This window comes from Delphinus delphis, chromosome 19 (assembly GCF_949987515.2).
Source record: "Delphinus delphis chromosome 19, mDelDel1.2, whole genome shotgun sequence".
Taxonomy (NCBI): Eukaryota; Metazoa; Chordata; class Mammalia; order Artiodactyla; family Delphinidae; genus Delphinus; species Delphinus delphis.
The window spans coordinates 57093896-57109229 of NC_082701.1; the positions used below are offsets into that span (position 1 = coordinate 57093896).

General features: G+C 51.0%; 1 protein-coding gene across 2 annotated transcripts; it reads left to right on the forward strand.

Moving 5' to 3' along the window:
* Positions 1–3573: 3573 nt before the first annotated feature.
* On the forward strand, positions 3574–13948 carry CENPV (centromere protein V). 2 transcript variants are annotated; one of them, XM_059998124.1, is made up of 6 exons: positions 3574–3983; positions 6007–6105; positions 6861–6941; positions 7319–7388; positions 12528–12642; positions 13639–13948. In XM_059998124.1, the coding sequence occupies exons 1-6, from the start codon at positions 3613–3615 to the stop codon at positions 13761–13763; spliced, it is 861 nt and encodes a 286-aa protein (XP_059854107.1). In that variant the 5' UTR covers positions 3574–3612; the 3' UTR covers positions 13764–13948. The 2 variants fall into 2 exon arrangements, with proteins under 2 accessions (XP_059854107.1, XP_059854108.1); XM_059998125.1 differs by lacking the exon at positions 6861–6941.
* The last annotated feature ends 1386 nt before the right edge of the window (positions 13949–15334 follow it).

Sequence of the window (15334 nt, forward strand, 5' to 3'; positions counted from 1 at the left end):
TTCAATCAAGGAGTAACTAGAATAATATGAAAAATATTAGTTGGTCTAGCTCTCAGAAGAGCAGTAGTGAAAGAATGAAAATTAAAGGAATGAAGTTAGGAATATTAAATTGGAGGAACTGAGGGATTTTCATAGGAATATGGCTGATAATGTAGAGTATCAAGCAGATTTTTTTTGTGCTCAATAGAACAGAATAGAGGATTGAGACATAGGCCACAGGATTTCAATATGGAGGAAAAAACAACCACCACCTGGTGTCTACCTCACACTATATGCAAAATTAATTTGAGTTGGATCATACACTTATGTATGAAAGCTAAAACTGTGGGGACTTCCCTGGTGGTCCAGTGGTTAAGACTGTGTGCTCCCAATGCAGGGGGCCCAGGTTTGATTTCTGGTCAGGGAACTAGATCCCACATGCCGCAACTAAGAGTCCACATAACGCAACTAAAAAAAAAAAAGAAGATCCCGTACATGGCAATGAAGATCGCACGTGTGGCAAGTAAGACCTGTGCAGCCAAATAAATAAATATTTTTTTTAAAAAAAGCTAAAACTGTAAAGCTTCTAGAAGAAAAGATAGGAGAAAATTGTGAGCTTTGGGGTAGACAAAGATTTTTTTAAACCTGACACGAAAAACTCTAACCATAAAATAAGTAATTCACAAGTTGAATTTTCTCAGAAGAAAATACCCCAAATAAAAAATTTCTACTCATCCAAAGATATTAAAGTGAAAAGGAAAGCCACGACTCAGAGAATATATTTTAGATAATATATGTCTGGCCCAGAACTCATATCCAGACATAAAGAACTCCTATACATCAAAGAAGCCAATTTAGTGCCTGTCAACAGGCATTTTACAAAGAAGATATACAGGGACTTCGCTGGTGGCGCAGTGGTTAAGAATCTGCCTGCCAATGCAGGGGACACGGGTTCGAGCCCTGGTCCAGGAAGATCCCACATGCTGTGTAGCAACTAAGCACACATGCCACAACTACTGAGCCCATGCACCACAACTACTGAAGCCTGCGCGCCTAGAGCCCGTGCTCCGCCGAAGAGAAGCCACCGCAACGAGAAGCCCATGCACCGCAACAAAGAGTAGCCTCCGCTTGCCACAGTTAGAGAAAGCCCATGCAGCAACGAAGACCCAACGCAGCCAAAAATAAATAAATAAAATCTATCTTTAAAAAAAAAAATAAAAGAATGGCCATCATTAAAAAGTCTAAAAATAACAAATGCTGGAGAGGGTGTGGGAAAAGGGAACCCTCCTTGTGTTGGGAATGTAAGTTGGTGCAGCCACTGTGGAAAACAGTATGGAGGTTCCTCAAAAAACTAAAAGTAGAGATGCCATGTGATCCAGCAATCCCACTCCTGGGCATATATCTGGACAAAACTATAATTCAAAAAGCTACTTGCACCCCCTCTGTTCATAGCACTATTCACAATAGCCAAGACATGGAAACAACCTAAAATGTCCATCAACAGATGAATGAATACAGATGTGGTGCATATATATATACAATGGAATACTACTCAGCCATAAAAGAATGCAATAATGCCATTTGCAGCAACATGGATGGACCTAGAGATGATCATACTAAGTGAATTAAGTCAGAAAGAGAAAGACAAATACCATATGATATCACTTATATGTGGAATCTAAAATATGACATAAATGAACTTATTTATGAAACAGAGACAGATGCACAGACAGAGAGAGCAGACCTGTGGTTGCCAAGGGGGAGGGGGGCAGGCAGTGTTGGATTGGGCGTTTGGGATTAGCAGATGCAAACTACTATGTATAGGATGGTTAAATAACAAGGTCCTACTGTAGAGCACAGAGAACTGTATTCAATACCCTGTGATAACCATAATGGAAAAGAATATGAAAAAGAATATATATATGTATAACTGAATCACTCTGCTGTACACCAGAAACTAACATTGTAAATCAACTATACTTCAAAAAAAAACTAAAAGTAAAAAACTAAAAAAACCTCACAAAATGGCACTTTAGCCATGTCAACTACTTCATCTTCCTTTCTTCTATCTAATACCTACTGTAAAAAAGTTTTCAAACAAACTTACTAAAAAGTTAAATCAGATTTATTTGAAATTTACCCCGAGTGGAGTCATAAACCAACCCAAAGGTGGCAGCAGAAGAAAAAGGTGAAACAGATGGAGTATCTTTTAGCTACTCTTGTTTAAAAAAAAAAAAAAATCATTTAGTAAAATGTCAGTTATCTGCTGAGGGAAATCTACACAACGTTTAACTCATTGAATTTTCTATTTACCAATGAGGCATAAATATAATATTAAAAACAGTAGAAGAGTTTGAAACTAGGTAGAGGTGGTGACCGTATAGCATTGTGAATGCAGCAAGTACTGCTGAACTGTACACCTTAAAATGTTTAATTTTATATCTATTTCGTCTCACTTTTTTTTTTAATGAATTTTGTTTTTGGCAGGCCACGTGGCTTTCGGCTTCTTAATTCCCCGACCGGGGATTTAACCCGCACCCTCCGCAGTGAAAGCGGGGAGCCCTAATCACTGGACCGCCAGGGAATTTCCCATCTCAATTTTTAAAAGTATTCAGTAAAACAGTAGAAGACAAAAAAAGCTATGTGCCTTTTGCTGTATGTAAACTACACCTCCAATGGAACCCTAATGCATACAGCTAAAGCTATACTCAGGAAAATTTATAGTCATTAATATTTTATTAACAAAAATACTAAAAATAAAGGAACTATGTATTTAATTCAATAAACTATCAAACTAATGATAAAACAGAATTAACAAAGAGGAAAGTTGATATTAAGGAAGTAGAACACAAAAAAGAAAAATGAGTAAATGAAAATGTTATTTCTTTTAAGATATGAATAAAATAGAGCAACAAAATAGGTTTGCAAAAGCCTTGGGTTCCATCAGTGGTTCTCGTGATTTTGTGTTTAAACTTTGGTGCTGTGTTCAACAAAACCATAATAATTGGATTTGGTGCGGAGTTCATTTATTAAATTGAAAAAAATCCGTTGACCATCGAGATCCTGAAGACGCTGTTTTATAATCTGGCAGGAAAGCCCAAGTTTAAGAACTCTGATTTCAGCTGCTGCCTGTCCTGCAGTTGCAGGTGCTTGGCCATTTACCCACATTGATTAGCTCATTCAGGCACGCGATGGCTCCTGCCAGTAAGGTGCTGTCCTCATCCTGGAGATGAAGTTGCCCCGGGGCCCCTGCTGGGATGTGGCTGTGAATTCAGGGTGACCCAGGAAGGCAGGAAGAAGCCCTCGGGGTTCAAGGGCCCCGGAGGCGCCTCGGCAGGTGCAAACAGGCTCCGCGAGTCGGGAGCCGAGGCCAGAGGCGCGGTTCCGCAGGGCCTGCGGGCTAGAGCGACGCAGGTGTGGGCCCCGCGGCGGGCGGGCGGGGTGGGTGCGCTGAGCTGTGGCCAGGAGCGGGTCGGGGAGGGGGCCGGGGCCGGGCGGGGCAGGCGGGCGCAGCGCCCCCTGCGCAGACGGGGCAGCGGGCGCGCGGGCGGCGGGCGCGCGCGGGGCCCAGCGGGCGCGCGGCGGAGCGGGAACGCGCGGCGAAGAGGCCTGCGCACCAAGGGTGCGGGAGCCATGCGGCGGGCGAGGAGCGGCGCGGCGGCCAAGCCACGCGGGCAGAAGCGGTCCGGGGCCTCCAGGGCCCCCGCGGCCGCCGCCTCGGCCCCCGGCGCCGACCGCGCACGGAGGCCCGCGGGCCAGGCCGGGGGCGGGAGCCGGGCGGCGGCGAGGCAGCCGTCGGCCAAGCGGCGGCCGCAGTCGTCGCCTCGGGCGCAGGAGGCGGGCGCCGGAGAGCCGCCGCCGGAGCCGCCGCTGCCCCCGCCTCCGCCCGCGGCGCCCTCGGCGTCCGAGCTGGACCTGGGCGAGCAGCGGGAGCGCTGGGAGACGTTCCAGAAGCGGCAGAGGCTCAGCTTCGAGGGCGCCGCCAAGCTGCTGCTGGACACCTAGTGAGTGCGGCGCGGCCGGGCTGGCGCCTGTAACGTCCCCGCGGCGCCCGAGCCGCGCACCGGCCGGACAAAGGCCTCCCCGCTCGGCCAGCGCCGCGCGCGAAGGCGGCGGCCTTCCCGCGAAGAGGGTCGGCCCGGCTCTCCGGTCCCCGAGCTGCTTTTGTGTTTGCGCACGTGTGTTTGGAGAGTGGCTGGGGGAGGGGGCAGGGCCGGGGTGAGAGGCGCTGGGACAGTTCGGAGACGCCCGGGAGGCCGGTGGCCCCTGTTACTGCGCGCGCCCTGCGCGGAGCCGGGCGGCGGGGAGGAGCGCGCGGGCCGCTCGGGTTCGGAACCGCCGCGGGGGCCCGAGGGCCGGAGCTCCGCGTCCCCCGGGTTTGCCGACGCGGGGCGAGGACCCCCGGCTCCCCGGCGGCCGGAGGAGGACTTCGGAGGGTCCGTGGAGCTCGCAGTGAGCTGTTAGCCCTGGGGGGCGCCTCGTCGTCTCCAGATGGGGCCCCTGCCCCATAGCACAGTTGTGCTACCGAGAAGTAGTTTAGCGCCCTAAATATCTCAGAATCCGTCGTCTTATGCTAGAAAACCCAAGAGAAAACAAAGCAACCTAACAATTGCATGGCAACCTGAGGATTACTCCTTTTCTTGAGCAAAAATGTTCCTTTGTCCTTGTTCTGTAAGAAATTCTCTTCATTAGGACGAGTCTTCTCAGAGATGGAATATTGGGTTTTCCGTGTGCTTCACTTTTTGGTTCATCATCTTGGACTATAGGCTGAACATTTTTCAGTATATTTTTCATCATTCAGTGTTTTTGAGCTAAGGTGTGCCAGCTACTGCTCAGTGTGGGGAATATAAAGATGTCAGAAACGTAGAACGAAAGTTTGAATTTATACTTTAAAACAAACTGATAAATGGCCAAGAAAAAGATTTTAAAATGTTGACGTGAAAGGGTGAGATTTTTTTTAACTTATCAGATTGGCGCAGGTCACATACATTTGTTAAAAAACCAAAACTCAGTAAATTAAAAATATATTAAACAATAATCGATGTTATTGTTAAAACGTTATTGTACGGAAAATAATCTCAGGAACATAGAGCAAACAGTTAACTGTGGATCCCTCTGGGTGTTAGGACTTATGAGACTTTCATTTTTTACATTATCAAATGTTGTAATGTTTGCGTTTTTTACCATAAGCATTATTTGTGTCTGCAGAAAAAAATACATCAAATTAACGGAGTCAACTTGTACAGAAACGTGAGAAAGCATTCAGTCTTGGTCACCAAATAAATGCAAAATAAGACTGCAGCGAGCTATTTTTCCTGTAATTATTGCTTGAGAAGATTCAGTGAAATGTTTTCTCAATCATTACTGATAAGAGTGTTCAGCCCTTTTGGAAAGCAGTTGGATGATATTTATCAAATCTTAATGTTCAACGAAGGGCCTGACTTATAAGTTTTAAAAAGATTCAAGTTGTACATAATGTGTACGGGTAGCTCTGTAAAAAACCACGTATATGCAAAATACCGGAGAATACAGCAGAATTACAGGAGCCTTTTGTTAACTTTCTCCGGACTCCTCAGGTCTCCTTTCTTTTTCATGGCGGCCTGTACGCCTTTATCACAAGTCATGTAAATAGTTAATTTGTTTGATGGCTGCTCCAGGTCCCTGTGGCCAGGACCCCATCTGCTGTATCTTGTTTACTGCCTTCTCCCCAGTGCCTCGCTTGTAAAAAATCTTAGTATTTGCCATGTAAATAAAAACGTTCGGGTGGCTGGATTAGGATCCTCCACCCAGTTCTCTTTTTTCCATGCTTTGGAATGCTTTATTTTACAATTTAACAAAATAGAAGTGGAAAAAAGAGCTCACATACAAAGAAGGTACTGAATCCTTTTATAAAACTGACAGTGCCTCCTCAGAAGCAGGAACGCATCTGGTTGTCCCGTAAAGACTTCTCTCCCATCTTGCTTCTTTCTTTCAACCATGGCCTGACTATTCAGAAACCCTCATCTTCCTGATTTGTGTTCCCTTCAGTGAATACCAGGGCCTGGTGAAACACACAGGAGGCTGCCACTGTGGGGCGGTTCGCTTTGAAGTCTGGGCCTCGGCAGACCTGCACATCTTTGACTGCAAGTGAGTGTTTTCTCTTCCCAAGTTGCTTAGACGTTAGAAGTTGTGTTAGATGTTTTCATTAATGAAAAAGGTTTTAAAGACTGGGAGAGGCTAAAAATAACAGCCTGCTGTGTGTGACACAGCTCAGTCTTGCAGCACAGCCCCAGGGGATGTGGAGCAGGGCCCTTGACTTGTGCCCAGCAGAGTGCCCCAGAGACACCAGTGCAGGGGCTGGGGGCTGGCGGTGGGAGTGCTTCCCCAGAGACCTTGCGGCTGGGCACTGAATGAAAGGCCTTGAGCAGAGTCTTCGGGAGTTGGGTGAGGTGAGGTGAGGTCAGGGCGTACGCACCTGGAAGCTTGCCATGCCCCAGGCCACCTGGCCCCGTTGCTCCAGGTGAGGCAGGCAGTGCTGCCAGGATCAGTGGAGCGCCTACTGTCAGCACCTCCCAGGCCTTGTGATAGAACAGGGTCTCCAGGCTCTGACTTCTGTCTGACCCGTAGTTGGTGTGTAACTGATTATGCAACAGTATCCAGTCCTTTTGCCCCTTGGTGCTGTGGTGCCTGAATTACATGTGAAGAATAAATAAATAAATACCGTGGAATTCCTCCCACGGGGAGCTGACCTTGCTGCTAAACAGAGCGGTCCAGATTGAAGAAGCAGCCCCTGGAATAAGTTGTTAGAGGATTTTATACGAAATTAGAGTTTTTTTAAAAGGTGGACTAAAACGGGGGGGGGGGGGGGGACTTATATTTAATTCTGAGGATGTGATTCTGAGGACCTGTTTGACGTGGAGCTGGGCTTTCTGTGATGTGCAGATGAGGACAGAGGGAAACCTAAGCTTCCTTATCCGTTTCTGGTGAGGATACCCCAGGGGCAGAAGGTCGTAGCTCTGCCTGCTGCTTGTTTTCTACTGTCTCCAGAATCCAGCAGTTCCCTTCACCGTAGTAAACCAAGGGTGGGCGGCAGGAGCGTGGTTCTCCGGGTCCTGGTTTCATGAGGGGTGCGTGGCCTGCACTGCTGGCTGTGGGACCCGTGGGCCCTCCTGCACACACAGAGCAGAGGCCCCAGGCCGCTGGCCCTCCTGCCCCAGCTGCCCTTCCTGGGATGGCGCTGCAAGGGACTTCACCTCAAGGGTCAGCTGGCTCCTGGGACGGGGCAGGTTGGGCCCCGGGGGGAACTCAGAGGGTGCAGGTGGTCGTTCACAGTCCGAGATCTGCTCTTGTCTTTCTGTAGCTGCAGTATTTGCAAGAAGAAGCAGAATAGACACTTCATTGTTCCCGCCTCTCGCTTCAAGCTCCTCAAGGTGAGTGTCGTGAGTGGGGCTTACAGGGTGCCAGGCGCAGGGGGCCTCCCGGGCCGTATGCTTTCCCCTGTCACCCAGCTGTCATTCCCCCCTTTATATTGGGTTGGCCAAAAAGTTTGAGTTTTTCTGTGAGATGTTATGGAAAAACCCAAACGAACTTTTTGGCCAACCCAGTATTTTTGGATATATATTTGATATTACAGTGGAAACATGTACAAACACAGAGAATCAAAAATAAATAAGATCACCCAAATCCTGTCAATCAAAAGTAACCACCGGTTGTGTTCTGCTGAATATCCTTGCATGTTATTTTGGACATGGATGAAATACATCTAAATAAATCATGTGTGCTTTTATCAAGGTAGAATTTTACCTTTTTATCTGCTTTATAACTGACTTTTATCATTTCCCGATGAAAAATAAATGATTGAAAAGATTTTTAACTTTAGTATTTGGGGGAGTTTTCCGTGCTTGGTACCAGATTTGCAAAGTACAGAGTAGATACATACACGGTGAAAGGCCTCCCCTCCAGTGGGCCTCATGCCCCTGGCCTCTCGCCGCGCCTACAACTGTTTCGTAGTTTACTTACAGACTTCTTGCTGTGTCTGTAGCATATTTCGTTGCGTGAATGTACCACGAGCGACCTTCTACGTTTGAACTTCTAGGTTGAGTACAGTGCTGTCGTAAACCTCCCTGTGTATAAATCTTGGACAGTTTAGACATTATGTCTTTGGATCAATTCTTCTGGAAGTAAAATCTCCGGTTTAAAAGAGGCTTCGGCAGGCTTTGCTCCCTTGGGGGGTGGGGGGGGCGGGGCTCTGGCCTGTCCTCTGCTCCCATTGCCCCGCCCGGGCCCGACAGACGCCTCGCCTTGGGCATCATGCGCAGTGCCTGTCGGGTCGGGAGGGCTTCCCGGAACCACCTTTGGTCGAGTCTGCGCTCCTGGCCCTGGGGCCTCGGCATGCAGTGGCCCCTCGGTGAGTGTCTGGGAGGAAAAGCTGAGATTTAATTCCAGACGCTTCAGGCCAGGGTGGCTCCTTGTCTGTGTCTGCCCTCGATCCTGGGGTGGGTGTCTGGTCGGGGTGGGAGCGCCGGCGGGCAGCAGACCTGCCCTCGCCTTTCCCGTGAGCCCCCCTCGGGTGCCAGCTGGAGGCTGTGGCCCCAGCCCCCCAAGACAGGCGGCTCCCGAAGGCACGCGGGCGGCCGGGGTCTCGCGGCCTCGGAGTTGGCAGCGCCCCCGCCATCCCACCCCCGTGGGCCTGCTTCTCCGGCTGCCCTGGCGTCTGGAGCACCCGCTCTCTTCTTCCGCCCGGCCTGGTGAAGGAGAGAGCAGTTTTCCGTTTGTTCTTTAAGTACAAACCTCCTTCCTTGATTCAGCAGTGTTTATGGGGCAGCTGCTGTGTGCCAGGCTGCGTGCCACTGAAACCCCGCAGCTGTCGTGGCAGACAGGGCCCTTGTCCCCTGGGACCTCACGCCTCATGGGGGAGACAGAGGAACGGGACGAGGCCCGGAAGTGCCCAGTGGAGGGTGGGAGTGGGGCAGCGTGACGGAGGCTGGCGGGTGGCGAGTCTCGGCGGCTAGGGCAGGCCCCTCTGGCGCTTCGATGCCGAGGCACGGGGGTCCTGGGCACGGGGCGGGCACGGCGCCGGGGGGCCGCTTGGCGTGTCCGAGGAGCTGCACGGTGGCCCTCGTGGCCGCAGGGTGGAGGTGAACCAGCGGACCGAGCTGGGGCTGGAGAGAGGCCGGAGTGGATGAGGAGACAGGTTTTGTCCTCTGGAGAGTGAAGCCTGGGGAGGGTTTTAAGCGGGGCGGGGACGACATGTGCTTCAGTGTTTGAAAAGCGCGCGCGGTGGCCGCCACGTGCAGAGAGGATGGTGAGGAGGTGAGTATGGAGGCGGGGGGGGGGGGGGGAGGGGGCGGGGGGGGGGGGAGGGGGCGGGGGGGGGTGGCAGCCATGGGGACGGGCAGACAGTGGTCAATGGAGATGTGTTTTGGAGCGGGTGGTTCTCGGAGTCCAGGTTGTGCACGGCCACCGGAGGGCTCGTTAGACAAATCGCTGGGCCCCCTCCTGACTGTGCAGGTCTTGGGGGGGCGGGGTGGGCACAAGATGGACGTTTCTCGCAAACGTCACCGTGACGGTGACGCGGCTGGTCCTGGGACCACGCGCTGAGAGCCGCTGCTCGAGAGGAAGGACGGGGTGTGAAGAGCGGAGAAGGAGGTTGGGCCTCCGAGCAACCGGTCGCCTGGAGATGCCAGGTCCTGGGGGAGAAGCCAGCGCGGAAGGTGCTGGACTCACATCCGGTTCTTGAGAAGGTTGAGGTGAAGCGTCGTGAGCGCTGACAGAGGCGGAGCCAGGCGGTGGGCAGCCGCACACGTGTGTGTCTGGAGTCGTGGGGTGAGGGCAGCTGGGCAGACGGTGCAGTCCAACACTTGGGGGCCCAGGACCCAGCACGTACAGGGAGCGGAGCGGAGGGGCCTGAGAAGGGTGGCCAGTGGGGAGGGAGGAAGAGCCTGCAGGGCGGGGCAGGTTCAGAGGGGCAAGAGTCCGGGGGTCAGGAGAAGTAACCGTTAGACTTGTCACGTGGGGGACACTGGTGATTTCTCATTGGGCAGGAAGACGGAAGCGAGCAGAGAGGGTGAGTGTATAGCAGCGTCATGAAGATGGACCATGCGCTGTAGCGGCCAGCAGGGTGGGCGTCAGGCAGGTGGACATGTGGACACTACGGGACGGGGTCTGCGTGTCACCGGTGGGCCCTCGTGCTGAATGAGGTCCAGGAGGCTGTGAGCCGGCTTCTCAGGCCTCCCGAGGGTTTCCTGGGGGAAACCGTACGCCCAGATAACTCTGCAAGGTTTGGGACCCCTTGGCTGTTCTTTGCGGCCTCCCTGTGGGGTGAGAAGAGGCCCCCCTGGGAACAGTCTTTCAATGCAGCTCTGAGGGCCTGTCTCCCGTGGTGGCCGGGGAAGACCCGTAAAAAGCTCTGACCCTTCAGCCCCCCAGTGTCTCCCTGGAGAGAAGCTGCTGCTTTCTTGGTTATTTCTTTAAAAGCACATGCCAGGATGTATGTATGCTTTTTAAAAATAGGAATGTTAGTATGCTACACAAATTGTTTTAAACCTTGCCTTTGCACCTAACTTTGTAACCTTGGAGATTGTTCCCTAGTAGTATTTGTAAGTAGAACTGCCTTATTTTTTCCAAAAGTTGCTGAGGTTCCATTTTTATGCCCGTCCGTGATTGCTCTAACCAGTCTTCTGTTGATCGACAGTTTCAGAGTTTCTAACGTTCAGCTTTTACAAATGCTGCGTTAACATCTACATACATCTCATTGGATAAAATACGGAATTTTAATTGCAGGATACATTTCTAGAAGGGGAATTGCTGTGTTAAACGATATGTGCATTTTAAAATTTTAGTAGATGTTACCAAATTTATGGGTTTACATTCCTGTGACTCATATCCGAGTGAGTGTTTCTCTACACATGCAATATCATTAGCTCACTGTTTTGTTTTTTTGGACGTAAAAATTGTCTTAGCCCTCAAATTAACTATAACTTTCAATTACCTATAATACGCGTATACCTTAGGCTTCTATTAAGGTGTTTTTTTTTTAACATCTTTATTGGAGTATAATTGCTTTACAATGTTCTGTTAGTTTCTGCTGTATAACAAAATGAATCAGCTCTATGCATACGTATATCCCCATATCCCCTCCCTCTTGTGTCTCCCGCCCTCCCACCCTCCCTGTCACACCCCTCTAGGGGGTCACAAAGCACCGACCTCGTCTCCCTGTGCTATGCGGCTGCTTCCCACTAGCTATCTATTTTATATCTGGTAGTGTATATATGTCCATGCCACTCTCTCACTTCGTCCCAGGTTACCCTTCCCCCTCCCCGTGTCCTCAAGTCCACTCTCTACGTCTGCGTCTTTATTCCTGTCCTGCCCCTAGGTTCATGAGAACCTTTTTTTTTTTTTTAGATTCCATATATGTGTTAGCATACGGTATTTGTTTTTCTCTTTCTGACTTCACTCTGTATGACAGACTCTAGGTCCATACACTTCACTACAAATAACTCAATTTTGTTTCTTTTTGTGGCTGAGTAATATTCCATCATATATATGTGCCATGTCTTCTTTATCCATTCGTCTGTCGATGGGCGTTTAGGTTGCTTCCATGTCCTGGCTATTGTAAATAGAGCTGCAGTGAACATTGTGGTACGTGACTCTTTTTGAATTATGGTTTTCTCAGGGTATATGCCCAGTAGTGGGATTGCTGGGTCGTACGGTAGTTCTATTTTTAGTCTTTTAAGGAACCTCCAGACTGTTCTCCATAGCGGCTGTATCAATTTACATTCCCACCAACAGTGCAAGAGGGTTCCCTTTTCTCCACACCCTCTCCAGCATTTGTTGTTTGTAGATTTTCTGATGATGGCCATTCTGACCGGTGTGAGGTGATACCTCATTGTAGTTTGGATTTGCATTTCTCTAATGATTAGTGATGTTGAGCATCTTTTCATGTGTTTGTTGGCCATCTGTATGTCTTCTTTGGAGAAATGTCTGTTTTTCTGCCCATTTTTGGATTGGGTTGTTTGTTTTTTTGGTATTATAGCTCACTTTTTAATTTTTGCCCCGAGTGAAAACTACCTCATTGCAGTTTGTGAGTGTGGATGTTTCACAGCTAAAGAGAGATTTGTTTTCCCCATTCCTCTGAACTGTCTGTTCGCATCCTCTGCCCAGTTTCCCGTTTGTGTTCTCCATTAAGGAAATTAGCCTGTGACGTCTGGCAGATGTTCTTTCCTACTTGGTCCTTTGTAGATGAATTTGAGTCCAGTGAGTGTGTTCTTAGGACCTTGAGTTTGGGGACACGGGGACCCAGTCCCTCGGCTGACCCCCCCCCCCCCTCCCCAGTTTAGGCCGGGGATGCAGGGCAAGCTCGAGGCCGGGGTGTTCTGTGTGCAGCTGACTAGGGAGAAGCCCTGAGCTGTCACACTCCAGGCTGACGGGTCTCTGGGCCGTGCAGATGGGGCCCCGACCTCAGGTTGGACGTGACCCCGGGAGCCTGGCGAGTTGGGTTTCCCCATTGAGCCTTTTAGACGATTTGTCTTTGTAAACAACAACTGAAGCTCCTTGTCTGTGTCCCTCAGGGAGCCGAGAACATCACCACATACACCTTCAACACCCACAAGGCGCAGCACACCTTCTGTAAGAGGTGCGGCGTCCAGAGCTTTTATTCTCCCCGCTCCAACCCTGGAGGCTTCGGTGAGTGAAGGGGGCCAAGCTCGGGGCACCGACGCCCTGCGGCCACGCGGATGGGAAGCTTGGGGAGGGCGCTCTGGTGTCACAGGCTGCCTCCTGCCTGGCCAGGCCCCTCACACGTGTGTGAGGAACGGGGCTCACCAGCAGAGCTCTCTCCTGGCCCTGGCCCTTCTGAGACCATCCGGATCCTGACCCGCATTTCCTGCCGCCGAGGGAGCTGGACTTTGCTGGGTCTGACGGTGGAGGGTAGAGAGAGGCCGGGGGCCTGGGGGCGGGGGAGGGAGTGAGGGAGGCAAGAGTGAGGGGCAGGGATGATGCCAGTAAAAAAAATTGGGTTTGTTCAAACACAAGCACAGAAACCCCAAGCCCGTCTTCGGGTCCTACTTAGATCTGAGGGCAGAGCGTCCCACCTTAGACAGTTGTCGAGAATGACACCAGCTGCCGTGCGAATCGGGTGGGACGTAGCCGTGGAGGATGCTCCTGGAATCCCGGCCCCGCAGAGACGCAGCCTCCAGAGCTGCAGTGGGGCAGCTGCGACAGCCTCGAGCCTGGTTGGGGGGGGGGGGGGGGGCGGAGCGTGTGACGTCACCCTGCCTCCCCCCCCCCCCCCCCCCCGCCCCGTTCTCCCCGTAGCAGCTCCCGTTTCCTCTTCATCTGTCACACGGAGAGTCTTTCCTGCTGACCTTCCTGTACGGATGGGGAGGTGTTTATTGCTCAGAAAGCTGCCCCTCTGAGCCCTGGACCAGGCCTGTGAAACCTCCAGGCTGCCAGGCGGAGGTGGCTCTGGGCTCGAGGCCTCCCCCGCCTTTGTCCTCCCAGCTTGGTACTGAGTGAGGTCCAGCCGCGAGTCCCTGGCCCCCATCTCAGAGATGGGGGGAGTGGGCCAGCAGCAGGGGCGCAGGGCCCCTCGGAGAGCCCACTTCCTGCGACACCTGCGGGCTGGGTTGGTCTGAGAGCCAGCCTGCTGCCGGGTCTCACGCCCCCCTGGCTTCCCTGTAGGGATCGCCCCCCACTGCCTGGACGAGGGCACCGTGCGCAGCGTGGTGGTCGAGGAGTTCAACGGCAGCGACTGGGAGAAGGCCATGAAGGAGCACAAGACCATCAAGAGCATGTCTAAGGAGTGAGCCCCTGCACCCTCCCGCAGGAGGGCCCGTGGCCGCCCCCATCTCCGCAGTCAGCTCTGGCACCAGTGTCTTCAGGCAGCTCTTGTCCTCCCTCGGCTCAGATTTTGACATAGGCTAGCTGACACCCTTCTATCTCTTCCCGACTTTTGTGTGATCTTTTAGAAAAATAAATATTTTTAACATTAAAGCAGTTACTGCGGTTTGTCATTTTCTCTGTACGTTGATTTTGCCGCTGAGGCCAGTCACCGAGCGGCAGGTATTTACTGAGCACTGTTCTGGCGCCTGCAGCCACGTCGGGAGGGAGGGGTCAGGAGGCAAACTTAGGGGCTGTTAGAAACGCGTCACGGGTCACCGAGCTGGGAAGAGAATGAAAGGCTGGTCGTGGGAGACCTGCGGGGAGTGTGATTGGAGCCTTTTTTTTTTTTTGAGAGGTAAATCTGCTTCTGATTTCTTTTTCTTTTTTGTCCCAGTTGTGGTAAAATACACATAACATAAACTTGACCATCTTCACCATCTTTAGCACACAGCTCAGCAGTGTTGATTACGTTTATGTTTTTGTGTCACCGATTTCCACAGCTCTTCATTTTCCAAATCTGAGCCCCTCTACCCATAAATAACCCCTTTGAGCCTGTATTTTTAAAGGAAGCAAGATTTGGGAAGAGAGGAGGGAGAAGTAGCTGTGGACAGAGGTCCGGGCACAGGGTAAAGCCAGGTCACTCTGGAGGCTTGTGGTGGGAAGAAGCAGTGGCTCAGAAAAATACGTCGAAGCCAACTGCGGACAGTCCTGGATCTTTACCTTACAGGCGTTGGGAAGCCTTTTGACTGGTTCCCTGTCCCCACCCTCTGTGTCTCATGTCACTTCCTGTTATAATCAGTGCTTTTTATTACAAGATGCCTTCCTAAAGCATTCTTCCATTATGAAGTGCTGGGTATATACATAAAGGCAAACGCCTAATAAATAATTGCTCTTTGCTTTAGGAAAGTGAATCATGAAATGATCTGGGACATAGGATAGACCAGAAAAAGGGGTGGGGGGAGGAAATACACACTGGATTTCCGTGTGGTCACCATGTCAGCTGACAGCCAGTTGGAAGGAGCTGGTAAAAAGTTGTATGGGTGAAATGAGTATATCCTGGTGCAGTGAATGTCCCCTCTGACCTGCCTTCCCTCTTGCAACGACATATAAAACACATAGTTTTGTGTCTCTTTAATACTATTTTATTTTTAAAATTTATCTATTTATTTACTTTTGGCTGCGTTGGGTCTTTGTTGCTGTGCGCGGGCTTTCTCTAGTTGCAGCGAGCGGGGGCTACTCTTCGTTGTGGTGCGCGGGCCTCACTGGGGCTACTCTTCGTTGTGGTGCGCGGGCCTCACTGTGGTGTCCTCTCCTGTTGTGGAGCACAGGCTCTAGAGCACAGACTCAGTAGTGTGGCGCACGGGCTTAGATGCTCCGTGGCATGTGGGATCTTCCTGGACCAGGGCTCCAACCCGTGTCCCTGCTTTGGCAGGTGGACTCTTTTTTTTTTTTTTTGTGAACTGCCTTTTCTCTCTTTTTTTTTTAACATCTTTAT

What these genes read in the sequence shown, in the direction of transcription:
- CENPV (XM_059998124.1), top strand. Translation starts at nt 3,613, where the DNA reads ATGCGGCGGGCGAGGAGCGGCGCGGCGGCCAAGCCACGCGGGCAGAAG. An exon ending in CTCGCTTCAAGCTCCTCAAG is followed by an intron (nt 7,389 to 12,527) that starts GTGAGTGTCGTG and finishes TGTGTCCCTCAG; the next exon opens with GGAGCCGAGAACATCACCAC. An exon ending in CTCCAACCCTGGAGGCTTCG is followed by an intron (nt 12,643 to 13,638) that starts GTGAGTGAAGGG and finishes GCTTCCCTGTAG; the next exon opens with GGATCGCCCCCCACTGCCTG.